We start from the raw sequence: 24,290 nt of genomic DNA on the forward strand, positions 1-24,290 counted from the left end.
GTGAATGACACCTGCTTCTGCCCCACCCTTCATCCCCTCTCTGCTTCCAAGCACTTCTTTCCAATTGCTCTTTTAATACAGAGACTTCAGCATCTACTGTTTTTTTCCAATCCCACCGACTGTGTATCACATTTTTTTGTATGTAACAGAATTCCATTCCAATAAAACAATAAATGATTCAGATATTTTTTGGAGATTTATTTTTGATAAAAAGCATTTTTCTTGTATATGTTTCTATTGAATCCTAGGTACAGATGCCCGAGGATGTGGTGCACTTGCTTTTAAGTATGAGTAAGAAAGCTGAAATGATATCTACGCAAGACTCTTCAAATTGGCAATAGAGACAAAGCTCTGTAAAATGAGTTTCCCTTCTAAGCTGGTGAATTATGGGGAAAATAACGAAGAGTTTTGCCTTCCTTTTTAGTAGTAATGGCCTAGAATAAGTTGAACCTCTCTCCTCCAAAATCCAGGGCCTCTGTGTCCTGCCCAGGCTTGTACTATACACATGTAGTTTTCAGGTCACGACAAACAGTCACACCTGGTTGTATGTTCACTGGCTCAGGTAAGCAGACTGTCCTTTTACTGCAAGAGAAGAGCGACAAGAGGGTATGTGCTCAGGGAAGGTTCATTTTGGTCAGGAGAGAGGGCTAGGAGCTCTTGTATTTTCATGATGTCAGGTAAAAGAAGTCTATAGCCATATACTACAGGAGCCTGGTGTCCCCGAAGGGTCTGGGGTGGTAAGACTTAAAATATAAAGACCTGCTAGAGGCAGGGTGTAAAGGGGATGGGGAGTCTCGATTCACACCCATGAATGTGACTAGTGGATGCTAAGTAGGAGGAAAATGTAATTAGAGCTCTTTATTCCAATAAAATCTTATATAGAAACCAATAACACTTATCTAGATGATAAGTAGATAGATAGATGATGATAGATGATAGACAAAGATTGATTAGAAAGAACAGATAAAATGGAGTTTCTTATACTAAAGTAAAAATGAGGATTTAAGAGTTCACCCTCTTTGGATTCCTAACATTCCCAACCCAAGATGGCCTTGCAGGAGTATCAGGAAAAGCCCGGGTTGCTGTCATCTCAGCACTGAAGAAGCTAATCACTCATGATGAGATTGAATCTCAACAAGCATCACCTCTAAGGTTAGGATTGGTCTTTATGAGTGTGTCTGGGATGGGGTGGATACTGGGCTTACTTGTCATTGACGGGCAAAGGAGCGGTGCAGAACTTCCCAACAATGGGAGATCGATCAGTTCTCCAACCCCAGTGAGAAGCTTGAAACTTGAGATTCACTTGGTGTATCTGGCACTGAGGGTTGGGATGCGCTAGGACTCCTCTCCCCCGCAGTTGCTGTCTAGGTCTGCAAGGGAAAGGGAGAGTAAGTTATGTTGAGCTTCTGGCCTTTGCTTCCCCTCGGTCCCTATGGGGCTCTGCTGGTAGCACTAGTTAGCTGTCAAACACAAAAGTTAGCTCCTTGAAAGTGACTATGACCCCAGCTAACCCCTCTGCCCACATACCCACAGCTTTGAACATGACTTGGAAAATATTTGATTTTTTTTTTAAGTAAACAAGTAGACACTGCAGCAAAATAGTAGCTCTTGGATTTTTACATCTGGAAAAATGTCCCTCATTCTTAGATGCCTAGTTGGAAAAAATACTCACTTTCAGATCCACCAACCTTGAAGCAGAGCCCTCTTTAGGGCATTCGGGTCAAAGGATTTTGTGTGAAGACTACTCTACCCTATTTTATCTTTTCTATTTTTTTCTTTCACACCTTGTCACACCACCAGTTGAAGCGAAACAACACAGCACAACATGCTGCCACTTCACCCAAAAGCGGTGTTTTTACTTTGCCTTTTCTTGACAGCTCAGTGGGTCATTAGGGAAAGGCCCAATGAGTGCTTTTAAAAGGTGTATTTTATCTTATTTTATTTTTTTAATGGAAAAAACTAGCTGATTCTATAATTATTATCAATGCCAAATGAGTTGTTAAATCAATTAAAATTTATTGAATTAAGCATAAAGTTACTTTCACATTTGTCTTCAATCATAGTGAATACAGTTCTTATCATAAAGACATAGTCTTTGGAGTTTAAAACATCCCCAACTGCAAGATTATATATAGGAAACTCTCATTATTGTTTAGTGATAGTGGACTTGTTAATCAAATTAAAATAATTCTATTATGCAGAACAAAATAAAATGGAAATAATTTATTCATATCGAAATCATCTTTATTTATAAAATACCATCCTGAGAATATAATTCTGTTTTAATTTGAGCATAAGTATAATCACTTAAGTAACAGTTGTTACTTAAACCATTCCTTTTATTTTACATGCTGGAAATGTTTTTGAGATATTTCAGAAAGAAATAAGAAAATGGCTCACTGTAAGAAGCTGCTTGGGTGGAGAGGCTCGCAGGCCAGGAGCAGAAGGGTGCCGTGAGCGGCCTGGCCTGGGTAGGGTAAATTTTCTCAGAAGAAATTTGGGGGCTTCACAGAGTTATGGAAAGTAGGGGAAAGACCACCCACAAACCTCCCTCTCCCCCCCACTTTTTAATTTCTGTACTGCAAGAGAAAAACAAAAACAAAAACAAGGAATTGACGGTAATGATGTTCTGAGAGCCTTCAAAAGAGTAATAGCAGTCTCTCGGGAGAGGGGGGAAGGACTCTGTGGGTGTCCACTGGGGTCACTCAGGGAGTCTCTAAAAGGAGAGCTGTTGGAGTGCAGTCGATAGTATCGTAATTGACACCTATGTGTAGTATCAGGTGGGTGCTAGACTTATTGAGGTGATTGCTTAGAAAGTTATCTAAATGTCAAATCACTGGGTTGCACACTTGACACATATAATATTGTATGACAACTGTAATTGACAATAAAGTTTTTTTAAAAAAGTGTAGCTGTCGAGGCGATGCCCAGAGGCTCTGCTGCGATCGGTCTGGGCTGGGGCTTAGCGGCAGTAGTTTTCGAAGCTCTCCAGGTGATTCTGCTGTGCAGCCGGAGCGGTGTGTCATGGTCATGACTCCGGCCAGCATGGGCTCATCTGCCATTGGGCTGGAGAGGTGATGAAAATACCCTTCTAGAAGTGACTCACCCACGAAGGTTTCTGAAGAAAATTATGTATAGCTACGGTCTGCTGGGCTCACGTAGGCACCTGAAGATGCCTGTCGGGGCCCTGCCTGCCTGCCATATTCACCAAGGTGCGGCCTTGGTGAGCTGGAACTCCAGCTGGCAGCGGGGTGCTTGGGAGCCAAAAAGTAATGCTTCTTCCGGCAGAAACTTGTCTTCCCTGATAGCACAACTCATGGGCAGCCCTTCAGCCTGAGAAATGTTTCCAAGCCCAAATCTGATCCAGCCATACTCCTGTTTAAAACTCCCAGTGGCTCCTCAAACTGCTCTCAGGATAAAAATCAAAATCCCTAATTTGTCTTTCAAGGCCCTGCCTGGCATGGCCCTGACCTGCCCCTCCAGCCTCCTCTCATGGGGCTCGCCCACTTGCTGTCCCCTCCCAGTGTCATATTCTCATTAACCCTGGACCTGGGCAACTCCTGAGAATCCTTAAATCTCTACTCAAATATCACTTCCTCACACTTGGTCAGGTGCTGTCTTACACACTCTCATAGCACCCGCCACTGTTGACAATTGTGCACTACTCCTGCAGGCCCTATTTCTCAGATTCCTCTGCCAGCAGATTTCTGGGGAGAATCGTGCCCTGTTCTGTGCTCTGCCAACACTACCCCTGGCTTTGTCCCTGTCGCCCTGGGGTGGGAGTAGCTCCTCTTGTGGCTGATTTCTGCATTGCCTCTCCATCTTCCCATCCTTTTGGGTTTTCAGCTCTCCCAGCACATTTGTAATTAGTTTCTTGAGTTAAAATCCCTCTTTTGAACTAGGTGGCTTGGGCTCTGGTTTCCAGACTGGGCCCTGACTGAGATGCTGATGTATCTGATTAGTTTGTGTCCTGCTGGTTTGTGAGTAACTAATCAATTGCTTTTTGGAGAAACATAACACTGCTGAGTTCCTTTCTCTGCCTGGCGTGTGATGTCCTGGGGTTGAGGTCCTCTGCTCTTCCATCTTGAGCTTGGTTCCAACCAGCTGCCAGGTCCAAGTGTGGCAACAAAGGAAGGGAACACTCAGCCCTAGGTCTGGGAACAGGCACCATCCAGCATCAAGCCTGCCGGCCCTCGCCTTGCACTCATTTGCTAGCTGACACTCAGCCTGCAATTCTGTCCTGGTAAGTCACCCAGTACTGCTCCCCTACCCAGGAGTGGGTGCTTCCCAGGCTCTGGCCAGACCTTCCTGGGCTTGTCGCTACAGTTCTCCTAAGTGCTGACATCCCTGATGCCCCAGTCCTGGATTTCTGAACACTGTTTCCTCTCAGGGACTCAATTTCTATGTTTTTACCACCTGTTGAGATAGCCCAGCACTGCTGCCTGCCTGCCTCATCTGCTCTTGTCTGAATACACTAAACTTGGACGCAGTACTGACCCCGAACCTAGGACAGTTGCCCAGTGTGTGTTTATGGTAGAGTCTGCCCTCACCCTCAGCACCAGCCCAGTGGGCTTGGCTCACTCATCAGTGATGGCACACCAGTGTCTGTCCTGGGATGTGTGTGTAAAATAAAACGGTCTCCTAATGCCCTGGCTTGTTTGGCTCAGTGGACTAATCACCGGCCTGAAAACCAGAGGGTCGCTGGTTCAATCCCAATCAGGGCACATGCCTGGGTTGCCGGTTTGGTCCCCAGTTGGGGGCACATGGCACAAGAGGCAACCACACATCGATATTTCCCTCCCTCTCTTCCTCCTTCCCTTCCCCTCTCTCTAAAAATAAATCATATATTTTTTAAAAAACAAAACATCAAGGAGAGAGGCCAGCTGTGAGGAACACTTACTTACATGGTGATCTGAGCTGAGGAGGTGACGTTGCTGCTAAAGAAAGTGACCACGATGTTGGTGTCCTTGTTTCTTGCCTCCTGCAAGTGAAACTCCACAAGGCTATGATGCACTAGGAAACCAAAGCAGAGTAGACAGCTGAGTCACAGGCTGGTGGGTGCAGTGCCCAAAAAGCCCCAGAAGGAGAACATCAGTGTGATTAGGAAGCTCAGCTCTACTTCTCAGTAGTTGTAGGACCTGGAGCAGATTACCTGTCATTGCAGATCCTCAGCTTCTTCAAGTATAAATTAGGGAAAATAAAAATAGATACCACAGATCTGAATGAGAATGAAATGAGTTACTATACATGAAGTCCTTAGATAGTACCTGTGCCTAAGAAGCATTCAATACATGTTAGTTTTTATTATTACTTGTAATGCTAGAATGCCCCACACCTCCCTATTTGGCGACATTGTTTGGTGTGACTTTGAAAGAACCCACACCAAACCAAAGGGTCTCTTATACTAAATAATTAAATCACAAAATATAGTAATGCCCCTCCCCCATCCCATCATACACAGAGTGTCAGGAAACACACTTGTCTGCAGGAGATGACTATTTCCCTCTCTGTGGCAAACAGGTGCCTGTGAGCATCTCCACACTCCCAGGCAGCATGGACACTGGGGATCTCAAAGCTGGTGTCATCGACATGGACTGGGTGAGCCCCTGCTGGACCAGTGGAACCTGCTGTCCCTCTGGCGAGAAGTGTTAAGGAGCACAGCCTCCCTAACACCCTCATCCTTTCCTTATTAAGAGATAGGCCCCTCTTGGTGGCATTTTCGCAGTAACTTTGGCCCTGGAGCATCTCTCAGACTCCTTTGGTGATTGGGGCATAGCTGGAGAAGCAATCCTTCACCTTTTCCAGGCTTATGGAGTTAGTAACAGGACGCAGGGCAGATGCCAAGAACTCACCAGAAGAAAAAAAGAACACTATATGCCCCCCACACGCACACACACATACACACAGCCAGAAAGTGTCACATCCTTTCCACCTCTTTTTCTCATTTGTATACTAATGGATGTAGGTTGTTACGGTGAGGGGCAAGGTTGAACTGAAGTGGGTAATTGCAACGTGGAAAAAAAGCTGACTTACACAAGCTTTAGGAATTTAATTCCCTGGGCTGAGTTTGATATATCATATCACTTCTTCTTTGTCAGAAGGTATCATTGAAGAAGAAAGTTTCCTAAGACTCTGCTTCTCCCTCCTCCTCTACATTATCTGGGAGCCCCAAGAGGACCAGGTCTGCTAACGACGTTGGGTCAGTGGGAACTGGTAGTAGAATCCAATTTGCCCAGGAATATGACATGGGAAGCAGCACACAGAGCCCTGGACTGTTGGTCCAGCCCCGCCGCTTGCCTGCTGTGTTGCCTTGTCTAAGTCACTGAACCTCTGTGCCTCAGTTCCTTCATCCATAAACAATAACCCTGTAATCTCCTCCTAGAACATGGTGAGAATTAAATGAGGTGATAGAGAAAGGCACTTCGTGTGAAATATTGGAGAAGATTCTCTGCCCTGCTGGTGCATGCCTGGCAGGGGCACAGGGTGACGCCTGTCCTGGTCAGCACTGATGAGGCCCAGCCCAGTGCCATGGTGGCCTGGGAGTGGATAAGAATGGGGAGCTGCCAGCCACCTACACTCCCTGAACTACCAGGTCGAAAGCCGTACCCTTGGGACACAGAGGGTCCCAGCTTGGGTGCTCAGAACAGAAGGCTCAAAGCACATGGGAAAACATGTGCTCATGCTGGCTGATTTCTTTTGAACAGAAAGGACCATGCTTCTGGGGGCACAGGGAGGGGGCCTCACAACAAATATAACACAGGAAAATGATGGCTATATGAATCTACCCTAAAATACTTGTAATCTCCAAGTGCTCCCCAGGCTCCCTATAGAGCATATACCCAGCTGTGCAGATGGGGAGGGGCTAGTCAGGTTGCCCCAAAGCTGTCCAGGAGCTGGGAATAGAATCTGAAGTCTGCTCCACACAGCACTGCCTCCACCTCTGGACACAGCATCCTCCCTCAGGCTGACCTCCAAGGGGCAGCGAGGACGGAGGAATAACCAGAAATATGGCTGCAAAGAGCAGGTTCTCAGAGGAGAAGCAAAGAAGCGAGGGTGGAGGCAGGTGGTGGCATGGGAAGACTACAGATTTTGGAGTAAGAAGTTCTGGGGTTGAATCCTGATTTTTTTCACCCAGCGGCTGTGTGGCCAGGGGCACATTACTCAGTCTCTCAGAGCCTCCCTTTCCTCATGCCTACCTCTCAGAGCTGGGTTATCCAGGAAGCTGATATATGTGTAAAGCCCACTTTGTTCCTAAGAGGTAGCCATGGATTCTCTCTGGCATGAAGTTGGAAACACGTGCATCTAGTTTCCCAAATTCTCTGATTGATAAAGGGAAAGGAATTATTAATTATTCCATTCCATGCACTGTGCTAGTGATTTCCTGTATACTATTTTATCTGCACAACTGGTTCTTTGAACTAGGTACTATTATTTTTACATTTTCGACATAAGGATATAGACATCCAGAAAGGTTAAGAAACTCGCTCCTGATCACACAGGAGCCAGTAAGTGGAGAAGCTGAGATTCAGGTCCTGGTCTGCGTGGTCACAGAGTACGAGCTTCGGGCTCCCTATCACACTGCACTAGGTCTCCTAGTACCAGGAAGTTAGGGCCACAAAGACCCCTCCAGCAACAGACACAGGTTGATCAGAAAATCAGTTAGAATTAGCATGACCATAAAATGTATCTTCCTAACCAGCATACTTCTGTTCTGTACACACAATAAACCAGATGGGATCACAGGACAAGCAAAAACCAGGAAGAAGAGTTACCCCAGTTTAGGCACACATAGCATAGGGAAAGATGATGTTTCAGCCTGTAATGTAGTTCATAGATTCTAAGACGCACTTTTCTCTGACAGTTAGCATCTTTATAATCACTGGCACCTTCGCTTTAACGAAATGTAGTAGTTAGAACCAATGGTGAACAGCTGGAATATATGAAGAGGAAGGAAGGCAGAGGATGAGGTTCTGTATTCCTCAGGGACCCTGACCTAGGAGGACAGCCACGGTGGGAGACACACAGGGTGGGCACCAAGGAAGGGGTAAAAATGTATGCAGGAAGAAGGAAGCCAGAGGTACACCCAAACACCATTCTGAGAAAGCCCACATTGGAGGGCAGATTTCTGTGGGGCATGGGGAAGAACTAGGATCAGTATATAGACAGTAAGATGCTACCAAGTCCTCGTCCTTGGTAGAATAATGGGTTGAATCAGCTCTGAAAGTTCTTGTTCCTTCTCAGATCACTGGTGGCTGTGCCCCAGCCCCTATTACATCTTTGCCCCAGTCCTTCACCTTCTACCTTGGATACCATGCTGGACTGGACAAAACCCAAGCTGGGGAGCCATGAACTCTGCTGGGCAGCACACTAGCAGAACTAAGCCACACATTTTTGCCCCAACTCACCACAGTATGGAGCCCTGGAAGTAGTTAAGAGGTAGACTCTCACTTCCTTGGGAAGTGGCTCTATCTTGACACCACCTTGTTCCACCAGCCCTGGAAGTCAAGAAGCAAAGACAGCAGAGCCCTGAGGCAACCATTTCAGGGTCCATGGCACCCAGCCACACAGTAATTAATTCATGCACCCATTCATCTGCAAACAGCTACCCTGCATGATTATTATATGCCATGCCCTATGGTGAGACCCAGGATGCATGCAACTCAGTCCAGTTGGGGATAAACACACAAGTAAACAGGAAATACATTCTTTAGATCACCTGGCCCATTCTCAGGAGGTATTTCTAAGAAATTTGAAATTATGTCTCCAACTTGCAAAACAATCTGCATAACAGTTGTTTAATGGCATTTATCTCCTGTGTAGTAGATGCACAGGAAGTGTTTGACCTGAATACTGGTTGGCAAGTGGGGAAGGGCATTCTGGGCAAAGAGTACAGTTTGAGTAAATGCACAAAGAGTAAGCAAACAAACATGGAATACTCTTGGGAGTACAAGTAGTTAGCATCCCCAGGGTGTTCAGTGTCAGTGAAAGTGTAGTGAGAGATGAGGCTGGGTACTGTGTGAAGTGGTTGTTACACCAGCCAGTCTGTCACACCTGGGGGAAATCATGACATATGCCCAATGAGTAGGAAGCACATTGGCTTGCTTTATTGTGGGCAGCTAGCCCTACTTTACCATCTTGTCACGCTGAAATCCATTTCATTCATGTAAGCAATGGCAGGCTACTATAGTTGAGTGGCAGCCAGTGATGAGAAGTGAGAGAAAGAAGGAGGGCAAGGAACATTTACACTTTCCAGAGTGTTTCCTGGAGCCCTTCATTCTGTATAACCTCAGGGTGTTCCCAGCAGTGATCTGACTGGTGAGTCGTCACCAGATCCCTCAGCCTTCCCCGTGCTGTTCTCCTCAGAGAGTCCTGGAGGATCCAGGACTGTGCCTGAGCTGACCAGCAATTAGGCATCCCTCCAGCTGGCTTGTGGCCACCACAGCCTCACACCTTTAAAGGGAGCCATATGTGCCACTCTTGGGGACTTCTCCATAACACCTTGATTTAGGGACTATCAGGAGTTCAGGAATGGCTGGCCTAGCTAAAAAGGTCTATGTCATGCCTCCAGTTTGCAAGTGGGGTCAAGGACTCTGGACTATACCAATATTTCCAGAGAATGTCTTGAGGCTGGGCTTGCAGGGGGTGGGCTATGTACGTGAAGGATATGTACAGGGTGAGTATGGCATCAGGCAGCAGTACACAGAGTGAGGGATGGGACACAGAGGGCCAAATGCCATCATCCAGGTTAGAACAGGCTAAACACCCCATCAGTTAAACGTTTTTAATCCCATTTGGGTAGATTTCTTGACCATCGGAGATCAGGACTTAAAGAGGTGACAACTAGCAAGACTTGAAGTTCCCCAAAATTGTCAAAGGAAGCAAAGAGGTAGCATTTACCAATCCTTGGGCAGGAAAGCAGAAAAGGGTTAAAACAATCCAAACAGTGTCCAGCCAGGAAGGCCTTGTAGCTGGCACAGGGAAAGGCCACCAAAGGACAGGAATTTTCCAGGGCGCTGATGTAGAGGTATACAGCCCTCATGTGATCACAGATTAAGTAACTGTAGCCTGAACAGGGTGGGAAACACAACCAAGGTTTCAGTTCAAGGCAAAGTGAAATTCCAAGTTTTACTTTTCAGACAGCTCTCCATACATGTGATGTCCCCTGAAGAATATAAATAGATATGGTTATTGCATTTTTTTCATTTTCATTTTCCACAGATACCTATGCTTAATTTATGAAGAAAATGCTGAATTTGAGACCCATTTTTCCACGGTTGTGCCAACTCGTTTTCAGAAAATGGGAGAATACTGACTTGGTGATTCTGACCCCAGTTATCAACATGAATATCTGTCTGCACACTTTACTTTCTTCATCATCACTCACACAGGCAATATTTTTGCAAAAAAAAAAAAATTTTTTTTTTTACAATCTCATTATACCCGGTCCAGCAATGAGACAATCGAAGGTGTCAGCAGCGAGCAGTTAGTTCATAGCCAGTCTCTCAAAGCCAGTGTGCTGAGGCTCACCTGGTCAAATGACTGACATGCTCTCCTTGCCCCAAATGTTCCAATGTAAAAAAAAAATTGGTTTTCTTCTAATTGATTTTGTTTACTACTTAAAATTTTGCAATAACTCATACTGGATAAATTGGCTAGAGATAAGAAGTCTGCAGTGAGCCACAACTCCAGTATTCTGGCCTCTTCAGATGCTCCCTTCACCTTGGAACAATCCCGGCCCTCCAACTCTGAAATCAGCAACCACGTCTGAGTTGTGTGTTGATGTTCCTGACCCCTCATGGTTGGGACACTCTATGGCCAGCCACTCTCATTCTAGCTGCAACAGGGAGCTGGGAGACACAAGCTAAGCATTTCTCAAATTGTGTTATGAAAAAGAGAGAGAGAGAGAGAGAGAGAGAAGTGGCCAACTGAATGCCACAGAAATTTTCAAAAGCCATTAAAACCACACTATCTCGTCTGATCAAAATTGCTGGAAAAACCTATAAATTGTTAAAAGGAACATGTTTTTGTAAACTCAGAAAATTTAGGGGATTTGATTAGTGGTTTAATACGATTGTCAAAAGAATCCTTAAAATGTCAAAAATTTGGTGAAACAGGGAGGGACTAAAAAGACAGTAAACAGAAATCAGGATAAACTTCCTAAATGAAATGCTGATAGTTTGGCAATATTCACAAGAATATAAGAAGACTAAACAATCCTTAGTACTTAACATTTGAGAAACTTGGTGTTTTTAAAGTGATGCAAGAATATATTCAATGAATATGTGTATATTCATAAAGAACATTTGGAAACATATATTTAGGAAAAAAGAAAGGTACACTTATTAAATTTACTCCAGAAGATGATCTTGAAAACAGGTCTGGAGGGTTGTTAAATTTAGTAAGTTTGGGATATGGCCACGCAGTGAGTTCAACCTTTGGCTACCTAGCTCTGGGCAGGTTGGTCTACTTCTGTCACAACTAGGCTGTGTAGAGTGATTAGCTAGTGCGGACTACACCACAAAGCGGGACCCAAGAAGAATAGAGATTATTGCCTTGAGTGATGTTATATCATAGTAGGGCCTAAGAAGTGTGGAGGACAGCATAGGTATAGAGCAGGCTTTTAATTTCAGTCACTTCTCCCCCAGAACTCCTGGGCTCCAAAGACATCCATTCAATAAATGCTAAGTAAGGCATTATGGGACAGAGTAAAGGACGCTTGGAGGAAGACCTTCTGTGGCACACACTAGCTGACTCAACACAAAGGCTGTTGGTGAATTCTGGTCTCTGGGGAAACCAAACACCAACTCTCTCTGGCTTTCTGACCTGCATGAATGAAGGTGGGACACCCAGGTTGGTCTTGGCCTCCATTGACGAAGTAGTCCACATGTCCGACAGGAATCCGAATACCCAAATCTGAAAAAAGACAGAACCCCGTTATCTTTTCTTACTACAGGGGCATATTGTCTAGGTCCCACAGCAGAGTCCACTGGCAGCAGAGCCTGAGGTGTGACTTTCCTAGCCCACCCACTCCCTGTGCTGAATGAGTCCCTGTCTCACTCCTACGTACTCTGAGAAAGCAGAACTAGCCCTTAGTTTTCTAAAGAGCGTTTGCTGAAAGAAAGCACAGAGTAAATTCATAAGAAGATGTTCATAGTTGCCTAATAAAAATCAAGAAAGATGTCCTTTAACATAAGTTTTAATAAATCCGTAAATGTTATAAGATTGGTAAATTTCCTTGTGTAAGTTTTTATTTTGTTTCAAGCAATAATTCAGATATATATATTTGGGACCACATTTCCCCATTCTCCCACATGTTTGTGCTCTCCTGACAGCAAAAATATGACCTGGCCACAAAGAGACGAGTTTGAGAGACTGTAGACTTCCTTTCATCATCATGACCGTATATGATCCCTCAGACTGGGTCAGATCTAGCTGCCAAAGACACTGATTTTCTCCTTCATATCATCTATCATTATTGTAAGCAACTGATTGTATATTATTTGTTTAATGCCATCTATCCAGGGATTAAACGATGACCTAGAAGTTTTCCTCGATTCCTCCCTTTTCCTCACTCCCTATATCACATGTCTGGTCAGCTCTACCTCCAAAATATATTTTGAATCTTTCTACTTCTTTCTGTCTCTCTTTGACTAAGCCACCGTCATCTCTCACCATCCCCTCTCGTTCTTCTAATGTGCCTCTCGGCTTCTCTTAGTGCTTTCCTTCAGTCCATTCTCTGCACAGCAGCCACAGTAACCTTTTAAGAAAATCTTGATCACCTCCCTATTCTCACTGATCATATAATAAAATTTAAACTCCTTGCCACGGCCAGTCTAGTCCTGCTCCTCTTCCCCAACATCACTCAGCACCTCCCTCCCACGATGCACTCTGCCCTGTCCCCATCCATGTCCAGGCTTTCATTTTGGCTGTAGGATGTTCCTCTCCCAGCTCTTCTCAGGGTTGACTCATTCACGACTGCAAAGTCTCACCTCAAATATCATGTCTTTGGACAGGCTGTCCTCAATAATTCTACTTAAAGTAGACCCCCTACCTAAGTCATCCTCTACCTCATATCCTTCCTTATCATGATCACAATGTGTAATTATCATGTCTGTTTACTTCTTTGTAAACCCCATAATAGCGGGGTCTTCTATTTTTTGCTATATTCCCAATTCCAGCACAGTACCTGGCACATGTGAAAGCTGAATAAATAATAATTATTGAAGGAAGAAATGAATGGATGCTTGCTCAATTAGCCTGTGAGTTCCACGTGGGCAGGGACTTTATCAGATGTCTGTTCCCAGCAGTGCTCTCAGCACCTGCTGCATAGCTCAATAAAGACTGAGATGAATAGGATGAGTTTTTCTTCCTTTGGTCACATTAAGAGGTTTTGACTCTGAAAGGCACTGAGAAGCGTAGCTCATGTAAATAGGGGCCTAATAAGTCACCTGTTTAGCAAATTTAGGGACAGAAAGTGTTACTCTTGTTTATTAACATGGTTAATTAACCCAGCATCTTGGCAGAAGCCTATGGGCTCAAGTTTCCTGTCTGTGAGATGAAGGGAGGAGAGGTTTGAACCATGTGAAATTGCATGGGTTTCTTCCAGAAGCATCAGTCTGTGAATCTTGGATGCTAAAAGAAGACTCCTGGCCAAAGAGAATGAAACATGGACAACTCTCACTTGAACTACAACCACTTTCAGTAGGGACAGATATTGTTTCTTCTTGTACCCACCATGCTGAGCACAAGGCCCGGCACAGACTCACGGGCATTTGATAGGGAGTTGAAATGAGGAGGAATGCCCAAGCCCCTCCCCAGCTGGTCAGAAGAGCTTAATTTGGTCATAGTGGTTCAGAGTTGAGGGTCTTTCCTGTGTCTGTCACTGCTGGAGAGGAGAATTTTCATTCTTCCCTGGACTGAAGAACAGGGTTTGTTCCCCGGGAGGCCTGAGAATAGGCCCCAGGAGTAGAATATCCCAATCCCCCGGGGCTAAGGCACAGTCATCCTGAAAAAGCAGCGTGACTTCCCCGTAAGCCAGCCGGGCAGAAGTACCCACCCTGGCACTACCTCAGCATGAGGGTTAGTGCTGAATCAGAGAGTGAGACTGCTCTGCAAATGAGAAACCTCCATCCTGCTGCTGGCTAAAAACAGAACTACTTGTCTCATTGCTAAGAAAATGGCAGAGCAAAACATAAAAAATAAAATAGTAAAACAAATAAAAATTTAAAAAAAGAAAACAGAGCTGCAAGGTGCTGGGAAACACCCTGCTGTGCAACAGAGGATTGGAGGGAGAGGGAACCTACCCGGGGCCACGCAGCCACAGGGGCCACCCAGTGCCTGCCCTGTGCTCATTCCCCCGCCCCAGGAAGGACCTCCCGGCTCACTGTCGGTGTCTGTGTGGATGGCTTCCACGAACAGGGCATCTCCAGCGTCCAGGCGCTCCTCCAGGCTGGCTCTGGTGTACTCCGGTCCAGCAGGGTCCAGGCCTGCAAGCACAGGCTGACATCAAGGCCCCCTTTCCTCTTGGCCACAGGATCCACTGTACACCTACCTTGGCAGCCATTCCAGTTCAGAGCCCCTCAATGAGGACACCAAATGTGGAGAACTAACTCAGAACCCCCATACCCAGGGACCCCCACTCTACTGTCTGTAACTTTCCAATGACCCAACTTCTCTGTCTCTACAGTGAGTTTGATAACACCAATCATTTGGTAAGGGTTAATGTGGATGATATTAATCCTCAAGTAGTAGTAATAAGAGCTATGATTTTTTTTTAGCAGTTATTATGTGCTGGGCAGTTTTACATATTCTAATCCTCACAAAACACAATGAAAGAAATACTGCTATCTTCATGCTTAGTTTGGACCCCTTCCCTTTCTCCCCCTTATAAAAGCAGACCCTGAGACAAGGATTCAAAATGCAAGTAGCTTATTTGGGAGATCACAGAAAGCATAGTGAGGGAGTAGGAAATTGAGTCATAGAATGAAGGACATTTTTTAATGAATGGAGTATCACTTTGGGCACGTAGGTCCCATCCCACTGGGACTCCTCTGAGGGACTTTTAGAACAGGACTCGGAATTGCCCCATTGCAAGGTAATTGCCACACACACAACTCTAGCCCTTCATTAATTGGGGATAGCTTCTGAAACATAAAGCATACTGCACTTCTGCAAGTACTCAGCATACCATTTAAAGGTAATTTCCACAGTGGTTCAAGAAGATATCCTAATATGAGCTGTTCTAACCCATCTTACTATTAACCAAAAAATAAAAGGTCTTTCAAGGAGAGACACTAACCGAATCACTGATTCAGGCAGAAACCAAATTAATCTTCCCATCAGGAGACAAGGCAAAGGGCATTGATGAGAAAGGGAAGAGGAACTATTACCTCAGTAGAAGAAAGGCATTTCTATTGATGCAGATAAGCTAACATCATGACAGTAATTCTAAACAGTGTTTTCAGTTTTTGGTTGGATAGTGATCAGGCTGGTAATCATAATATCTGCTTTCCTGTTATCCTTGCAAACAGTTTTTTGAGACACAATGGTTGCTTCCAGCCCAGTCCAAAGGTTATTTTGCCCTGTTTTAACATTCCAAAGGTTTGAGACATAAGATGTACAAGGCAGGTCTTCTGGAATATCAGTTCTGACTCCATTTTAAAGTGTCTCCATTTATTAATTTTTTACGTTACAGATGTAGAAACAGGTTTAGTAAGAACCTCATGGCTCCTTACACTGATATTAGAGATCATGCAATAATAACACAACACCATTTTATGCAAAAGGGCCAAAATAAATAAATTTTAGTGGTCGTAGATGATTTGATTATAATACCAAAAGGCTTCTGCAGACTCCCCTCTGCTTGCCTCAGCAAAGTCATTTCCAGGACATTCTCTCTCTTTCTCTAAACCTGGGAGAATGGGTAGAGAAGAATGTTACCTGTGATCCGTCCCAGCTGGCCTTTGTAGAAATGTCCCACCATGCCCCCAACATGGGCCCCCAGGCTCACACCAATGATGTGGATGGAGGATTCCGAAACACCCAGCTCCTACAATGGACATTTTCAGTGGGTTGCATTTGGGTCCCAGCAACCCTTGGCCTCACAGGGTCACATTTCCTCCTGAGTCTTTAGCGCCAGAGGGCCCTGGACATGACACAGGGCCCACACATGCATGGGTGGGGAAGCAGGGCAGAATTCTTATCCCAGTAGTCCCTTGCCTTCTTCCTGGGCTCTCCATGTTAGCAATCCCCTTACTTTTTCCTTCGGTGCCCGGTGTGAGTCATGACCATGGCCATTTGTTCTGAGGGGTGACTAAAGCCAGTCACAGCTCCACCCCCCGCCCCCGACATGCAGGGGCCCAGTCGACAGAGAAGGAGAGGAGGTTCAGAAGTGACTGATAAGTCACTAGGTGGTTCTGCTTCCACCCTAAAGCTCCTCCTCATGTGCTTGTTATTTCTTTCCTTCTAACCACTCTCTCCTTCATGAGCAGCTCTATTCACCTGAGGCTCTTCTGCACCTACCAGGAGTTTATTGAGGAAACGGGAGATCTCAAGTCCCAGCTTAACCACATTTTCCACAGCTGAGAAGTAGGCAGCTGTAGAGCCGTACACCCAGTCCACAGCAATGATATTAGTGTCTGCTGCTCTCAGAAGGGCACTGATGAACTTCTCAATCCAGGAAGGCTTTGTTCCTAAAGCCCTAGACATGGGGCCAAGATAGGACAGAAAAATTACCGACCAAATCGATATCCACTGTCATGGAAACTTAGGTTAACAGAATAAACCCAGGGGAAAAAAAGTCAAAACTAGGGATAGGGGATATATGGGTAGTAAATCACACAGCACTTTGAGCATAGGGAGGACACAATCCCAAAATGACCAGGGCTTCTGCCTGCATGTACGGAGCCTTTGTATAGATTAAGATACGGTGCCTTCTATCCGGGTAGACACCGCTTCCTGCTGGGGCTCAGAACTCAGGCTGCACTTCAACCCCACCGGCCCTTAGCCCTTTGTGTAAGGCATAAACTACACAAACCATATACACTGGCCCCGCTTGTGTTACAGGAAAGAAAAGATAGATTTGTGCATTAGCATTAAGGTTTGCTATCTTAATTCTCATTCTAGAATACAGCAATTTCCTCGAGGATATTTTTATTTATGCATTCATTTGTTTTTTCCTTCATTTATTCAACAAATAGTTCAGGCAGTACACTAGGTTCTTTGCAAGACATTTTAAAAAAAGTAAAATATAGTCCCTATTGTTCTGGAACTTACAGTATAATAGCACTTTTTTGGGAAAAAAGAGAATGGTTTTTAAAAATTCAGAAAGCTTTTTTCCCAAGCAATTAGGGTGAAGAAAGAAGTTTTCTCAGTGGCCCACGGTACAGGAATAATCCAGGTTTGCTCATGGGAACAGAGGAGCACAGACTGGGTAATTGCCATACGATGTGGCTCTGGGTAATCTTGGAGCCTGATGGGCTTTCCAGATCTACCAGCTGTCCCTGGGTTGAGAGTACACACTGTTTTGGATGGTGGCTAAATGTAAGATTTGCTAGGGGACAGACTTAGGCACAACAGTGAGGAGGGATGGATGCCTAAGGGAGGATGTGGCTGAGTCCATAGAATGTGGGTATTTGAGAAACAGAGAGAACCCAGAGATGAGGAGATGGTGATCCTTTGTGCAGTGCCTCTGTGTCCACCTCGTCACTGGGTACTCCCAACTCTAGTTGCTCTATAATGCTACTATTTTACCACATTGTCTTCCTCTTTCCTCCTAGCAACTTGTTCTGGCCTTGTCAGAGGGCTTTGGAGAGATGATATTGAAAGGAAGGATGAGGATTAAATTGAGTCTCAGTGACTACATATCACAACAAAATTTAGACTACAGATCACCAAAGAAATTGAAGAAATGTCTAACGTCTGGGTATGATGAAAATAGCACCCATATGTGGGAAGTTTCTTAGGTTATAAAACCAGGGGAGAAATGAGAAAATAAAGTTCTGGGTTATAAAACAAAAACAAAAAACCCAGGCTGTTACCCCTGAGTGATTATGCAAAGCCTATGACTTCGCTGGGTTAGATGAATCATACAACAACGCCTCAGGGGGGACAGGATCCCTGAGGTCATCTCTATAGACTTCCTTTTATTCCATATGGAAACCATGCTCCACATGCTGGAGTGATTTTTCCAAGATTACACATATTTATTGTTCAACAGGGTGTAGACAAGGACTGAGGGGAGGAATAACATATATGACCAACAAGAACGAATAACATAATGTGTGTTCATGTTGATAAGACACCTTTACAGACAGTAGGAGGTGAGGAATGGACATGTGACTGCCAATAAATTCATTTCTCCTCTTACTCTCCACTAACTTCCTGTGGTCATTTTCTAGTTCTTAGCACAGGCAATCCTGTTGATTGGTTTGTTCCCACCTGAATCCATGGATAATTAGTTTGGTTCCCAGAGTGACATTGAACCCAGAGTTTTGGAGGTCACTACTTTCTTCAACTAGCTTCCCACAGCTGGGATCCGAAGGGGTGAAGAGAAGGAACTGGACTTTGAGATTGGTGCCTCGGAGGAGGTTGGCATTTTGGAAGTCAGTGCACTTTGGCTGTTGGGTAGGAGGTGTATCTCCTGGAGGAAAACAAAGCAAACAAAATAAGAGCAATCCCAGGTGAGGTCATCTGTTCTTTAAAAAAAGAAGTGTTCCAACCTGTGGGCATGGACGATAGTGTGGGGATTGCCTGAGGGAATGGTGGGGGGCTGAGTGGAAGAGGGCAAAGGGGAAAACATTGGGACAACGGTAATAGCATAACAATAACATAATTTTAAAAAAGAAAAAGAAAGAAAAGTGTTTTTGATTGGTTTGCAAGCTGGTGCTCAGTACGCTGAGCCACACCAGCTAAGGCTGAAAGGTGTTTTTGAAAGGAAGGAAGAAATGGACTTACAGGCATTGTGTATTAGCTGAATTTCTACCTATAATATAAATATGTTATATACATAAATTTCTATATATAATCAGACTCATTTATTAAAAGCTGCATCATTTCTGAAACCAAAATCTGGGAATATTTTTCTTGTCTAAAGATAACATGCAAGAGATGAATATGAACATTGCTCAACTATAGAAGATTAAAGGCCACAGTGAAATGGATACTATTATGGACTAAACTGAGTCACCCTATAAATCCATATGTTGAAGACGTCACCTCCAGTGCCTCAGAATGTGACTCTATGTGGAGATAGAGTCTTTACAGAGGTAATTACATTAAAAGGAGACCATTGGAGTGGGCCTTAATCCAATATGACTGACCTTCTTATAAGAAGAGGAAATTTGGACACAGACACAGAATAAAGAAGGCACAAGGAGCAGATAGCCATCTACAAGCCAAGGAGAGATCCTTCCCTCACAGCCCCCAGAAGGAAAAACCCTACTGCCACCTTGATCTCAGATTTCTAGCCTCCAGAACAGTGCGTTGATAAACTTCTGTTGTTTAAGCTACCCAGTCTGTGGCATTTTGTTATGGCAGCTCTAGCAAACTAACACAGCTTTATAAAATAAATAAAAACAAACAAACAAACAAAAAACCTAGGCAACAAAATAAGCAGTTGCGCTGGGACTAGGCTCACTGTGGCCTCAAGGCCCCAGACCAGCTTCATCACTTCTCACCCTTCTGAGCCTCCAGCACCCAGCCCGTGGCTCCTGGCCAGATGTCAGAGGAGAACTTTAACAAGTGTACCTACTCTACAGCTCCTCACAATAGATACATTTAAATGGGATATTTTATGGTCAAGGTTATTGAAGGGCCTTTTAAAATACTGAACTGAAAAAGGGCAGCATGAATCTCCTGCTTCCCAGGGAGCTGAAAATCTGGCCCGTCTTCAATACCCAACATCCCACCCTATGTCCGCTTCTGTGGCAAAGCGGTGTGGCACCCAGCTCCCCGCATGGCTTAAAGGGAGGGAACTATCGTAGCAGCAGGCACACACTGGCCCAGTCACAGCACTGCCAGTGGCCACCTTGCATTCCTGCCATGGGACAAAGGCATCTACAGACTTAGAAAGGTCCAGACTGCAGTCTTCGGTTTGTGCACATGCCTTCATGAAGAAGACAGCAATTTCCGTTTTCTGGAATGGTTATCTGCCTTCAGAAACTGGGGAGCACATATACAAGAAGCACATGGACCTGGGGTACACTGGGATGCGGTACCATGAGCGGATTGTGGGAACCCTACCTTTAGAGAGTACTGAAGTACACCAGTGGTTTCACCACCTCTGTGGGTGAGCCCCAGACCTGGTCTTCAAGGCCTCTTGCATGTTCCTTCTTGGACACCCTGGCCTGCAGTCCCCATCCCCTCAGCCTACTTGAATTCCCACAGCACACAAGAAAGACGCCTACCTCTAAGACCTCCTCTGCCTTCCCCAGCCTCTGTTTTCTTAATGAAAAAAATGAAAGGACTCTGCTTGAGCATTAGACTTGAACAGCATAAATGAGCAACTTTGCTCTATTGGTCATACAGGGAAACCCGCTTCCATTAAATAAAGAACAATGCAACAACTCCAAATAAAATATAGGAAAAGAACTATAAAGGAAATGGTGGAAATTAAAGAAAACATTGGCATATAAATAGCACTGTTAGCATCGCAGTTGCTTAAGCAAAACTTCGTGTAGACATCTCTGACACCTCCCTTTGTCTCACACCTCACCTACAAAGGGTGAGGAAATCCTATCAGCTCTCCCCTCTGAACGAGATATTCAGGATTAAGTCATTCTCACTACCTACAGTAGCCCCCACTTATCCATGGGGAATATCTTCCAAGATCCCCAGTGTATGCCTAAAGCTGCAGACAGCACCAAACCCACTATATATATGTTTTTTCTAACCTATGATAAAGCTTAATTTATAAGCAGAGTAAGAGGTTAACAACAATAACTAATAATAACATAGAACAATCATGACAATAGACTGTAATAAAATTTAGGTGAATATGTTCTTGCTCTCAAAATACCTTACTATCCTTCACTCACCCTTCCTCTTGCAATGGTATGAGATGGTACGATGCCTGCGTGATGAGACGAAGTGAGGTGCCAAGAACTGCGTACAATTTGAAATGTATGAATTGTTATTTATGGAATTTTCCATGTGATGTTTTCTGATCGTGGTTGATGACAGCTAACTGAAACCACAGAAAGAAAAACCATGGATAAATGGGGGCTATGTGTATTGTTGCCTCCTTGGTCCAAGCCACCATCATCTCTCAGAACTGCTTTTCCTGCCTTCACTCTTGGCTCCCTTCAGTCTATATGCAACACAGTAGCCAAAAAAGTAAGTCAAATAGTATCATATCTCTGCCCAAAAGACTGGAAGGCATTTCATTTAAAATAAAATCCAAGATTGTAACTAAGGACTAAAGCCATAAAGGGTCCTCTTAGCTCCTCTTCCCAGCCTGGAGTGTCTCTCCGCAGACACCCACTTGGCTAATTCTTCTCTTCTCCTCCTTCAAGTCTTTGATGTCAAATGTCATTTTATCTCTTTTAACCACCGTATTTAGATTGCAACCTGCCTATACTCCTCACCCCAGTTCTTTCCATTTTCCTTATCTTGACCTGTTTATTTTTTTGTAATAATCACCTCCTAATATGCTATAAAATGTATTAGTTTACTACTAAACTTCTGCATATCGATTTCCCAACATTAGAATATACTTTCAGAAAAGGCAGAAAGTTTTATCCATGTTTTTTCACTCTACTGCCTAGAATAGTACCTGCCACAGACAATAAACACCAAGAGCGGGCTCTTTGAAAAGAATAATAAACTAGATGTACTTTTGATAAGACCAAGTTAAAAAAAAAAAGGAAATTCACAAGTAAACAACATAGAAAAAAAGGGATATAAATACATTAGATTTTATTAAAGATTTTATTTATTTTTATTTTTAGACAGAGGAAGGGAGAAAGGAAGAGAGGGAGAGAAACATCAATATGTGGTCGCCTCTCATGTACCCACTACTGGGTACATGAGAGGCAACCCAGGCATGTGCCCTCACTGAAAATCCAACCAGTGACCCCTTGGTTTGCAGGCCGATGCTCAGTCCACCGAGCTGCACCACCCAGGGCTACATTAGATTTTGAAACCATAAAAGAGCATGTTTATATACCCACTCAAAGGTTTAAAATACAGATATTTTCCTAGAAAATGAATAATGACCTATAAAAATATAGCTTGCTGAAAAATATTCAAGAAAGAAAAATAAAAGTCAAATGTAAAAGTGTAACACAGAGGAACTGAAACAATACTTTTAAAACTATTCATCAAAAAAACCCCTACCAGGTCAGTTTTACAGAGACATTCTCCCAAGCCTTCAATTCCTGTTTTATACACACACTGTTCCAGAAAATAGAAAGGGGGAGAGAGAATCCAAAATCATTCTATAAAACCAACCAAAATAGCAAGACAAAAAACGGAAGGAGAAAGAGAAACTAAAGGCCAATTTCACTATTAAACATAGATATAAAAACCATAGATAATATATCAGCAAATCCAAATCCATCAAGGATAACAGAACAAAAACACATCATGGCCAAGAAAAGCTTAATCCAAGGAACAAAAAGATGGTTTACCAACATGATAAAATTTAGCACCCAAGAGTGCATAGCATAAGAAAGGGTATCTAGCAAAAGCCCATGGCGATGATTACACTTATTGGTGAAACATTAGAAGCATTCCATTCAGAACTAGTAACAAATGAGAATGTTTGCTATCGCTGTTTCTGTTAAATATTGTGCTGGAAGTCCTAATCCCAGGAAGTGAAACAAGGCAATAAAATGGAGTGATTTCATAAAGTTTAAAAAGAAAACATTTAAATTTACAAAGAAAAGGAGGGGGCTTCCCGCCAACATAGAGGCATTGGTAGGTATACTTTGCCTCCCCACACAACCAAAAGAAGGACAACAACAAATTTAAAAACAAAAAACAACCAGAACTGCCAGAAAATTGAACCTGAAAGGAAGTCTGAAAACCAAGAAGTTAAGGAAGAAACATTCATCCAGGCTGGTAGGAGGGGCAGAGACAGGCAGCCAGGGAGGAGAGGACACGCGGCATGGAGGCAGCTGGCGGTCCCACATTTGCATGCAGATAAACCAGGAGGAACAACAAGGGAACAAGACAGACTGTGCAACCCAGGGTTACAATGCAGGAAAAGAAAGCCTCAAAACCTCTGGCTGTAAAAACCTGAGGGGTTTGCAGTGGCGGGAGAAACTCCCAGCCTCACAGGAGAGTTTGTTGGAGAGATCCACAGGGTCCTAGAACGTACACAAACCCACCCACCTGGGAATCAGCACTAGAAGGGTCCAATTTGCTTGTGGGTAGCGGGGGAAGTGACTAAAATCCTACAGAGAGCTGAGCAAACAGCATTGTTCCTTCTTTGATCCCTCCCCCACATACAGAGCCACAATGCAGCAAATGTAAGTTGCCCTGCCCTGGCTGAATACCTAAGTCTCCACCCCTTACAACATAACAGGTGTTCTGAGACAAAGAGATATCGCCCAAATGAAAGGACAGATCAAAGCTCCAGAAATAAAACTAAGCCACGAGGAGAGAGCCAACCCATCAGATGCACAGCTCAAAACACTGGTAATCAGGATACTCACAGAAATGGTGAGAATGGTCACAAAATGGAAAAAAAGTGAAGGCTATGCAGAGTGAAATAAAGAAAAATATACAGGGAACCAACAGCGAAGGGAAGGACACCAGGACTCAAATCAACAATTTGGAGCAGAAGGAAGGGAGAAACATTCAACCAGAACAGAATGAAGAAACAAGAATTCAAAAAAAATGAGGAGAGGCTTAGGAACCTCCAGCACAATTTTAAATGTTCCAAAATCCAAGTCATAGGGGTGCCAGAAGGAAAAGACAAAGAGCAAGAAATTGAAAACTTATTTGAAAAACTAATGAAGGAGAAGTTCCCCAATCAGGCAAAGGAAATAGACTGCCAGGAGATCCAGAAAGCTCAGAGAGTCCCAAAGAAGTTGGACCCAAGGAAATATACACCAAGGCACATCATAATTATGTTACCCAAGGTTAAAGATAAGGAGAGAATCTTAAAAGCATCAAGAGGAAAGGAGAGAGTTACGTATAAAGGAGCGCCCATAAGACTTTCAGCTGGTTTCTCAAAAGAAACCTTATAGGCAAGAAGGGTCTAGAAGGAAGTATTCAAAGTCATGAAAGGCAGGGACCTACATCCAAGATTACTCTATCCAGCAAAGCTGTCATTTAGAATGGAA

At 44.0% G+C, this 24,290-nt stretch overlaps 1 protein-coding gene and 1 non-coding gene across 2 annotated transcripts in view; both read right to left on the reverse strand.

Annotated features, from left to right (window-relative positions):
• Window positions 1-455: 455 nt before the first annotated feature.
• Window positions 456-24,290, reverse strand: part of PLA1A (phospholipase A1 member A) — a 33,782-nt gene continuing 9,947 nt past the window's right edge. The window contains exons 3-12 of the mRNA XM_054572310.1: window positions 18,439-18,640; window positions 16,522-16,699; window positions 15,940-16,048; window positions 14,385-14,486; window positions 11,824-11,913; window positions 9,898-10,065; window positions 8,406-8,495; window positions 4,905-5,013; window positions 1,206-1,370; window positions 456-582 (exon numbers count right to left, since the gene is read on the reverse strand). Coding sequence (XP_054428285.1) covers window positions 498-582; window positions 1,206-1,370; window positions 4,905-5,013; window positions 8,406-8,495; window positions 9,898-10,065; window positions 11,824-11,913; window positions 14,385-14,486; window positions 15,940-16,048; window positions 16,522-16,699; window positions 18,439-18,640 — 1,298 coding nt within the window. The 3' untranslated portion in view covers window positions 456-497. The remainder of the gene's footprint in view (window positions 583-1,205; window positions 1,371-4,904; window positions 5,014-8,405; window positions 8,496-9,897; window positions 10,066-11,823; window positions 11,914-14,384; window positions 14,487-15,939; window positions 16,049-16,521; window positions 16,700-18,438; window positions 18,641-24,290) is intronic.
• LOC129069657 (small nucleolar RNA SNORA21) lies at window positions 1,784-1,923 on the reverse strand. Its single transcript, XR_008529050.1, has one exon. It is a non-coding gene; the product is annotated as a small nucleolar RNA SNORA21 (small nucleolar RNA).

This window comes from Pteronotus mesoamericanus, unplaced genomic scaffold, assembly GCF_021234165.1.
Source record: "Pteronotus mesoamericanus isolate MK-2021 breed Mesoamerican mustached bat unplaced genomic scaffold, CSHL_Meso_final contig_228, whole genome shotgun sequence".
Classification (NCBI taxonomy): Eukaryota; Metazoa; Chordata; class Mammalia; order Chiroptera; family Mormoopidae; genus Pteronotus; species Pteronotus mesoamericanus.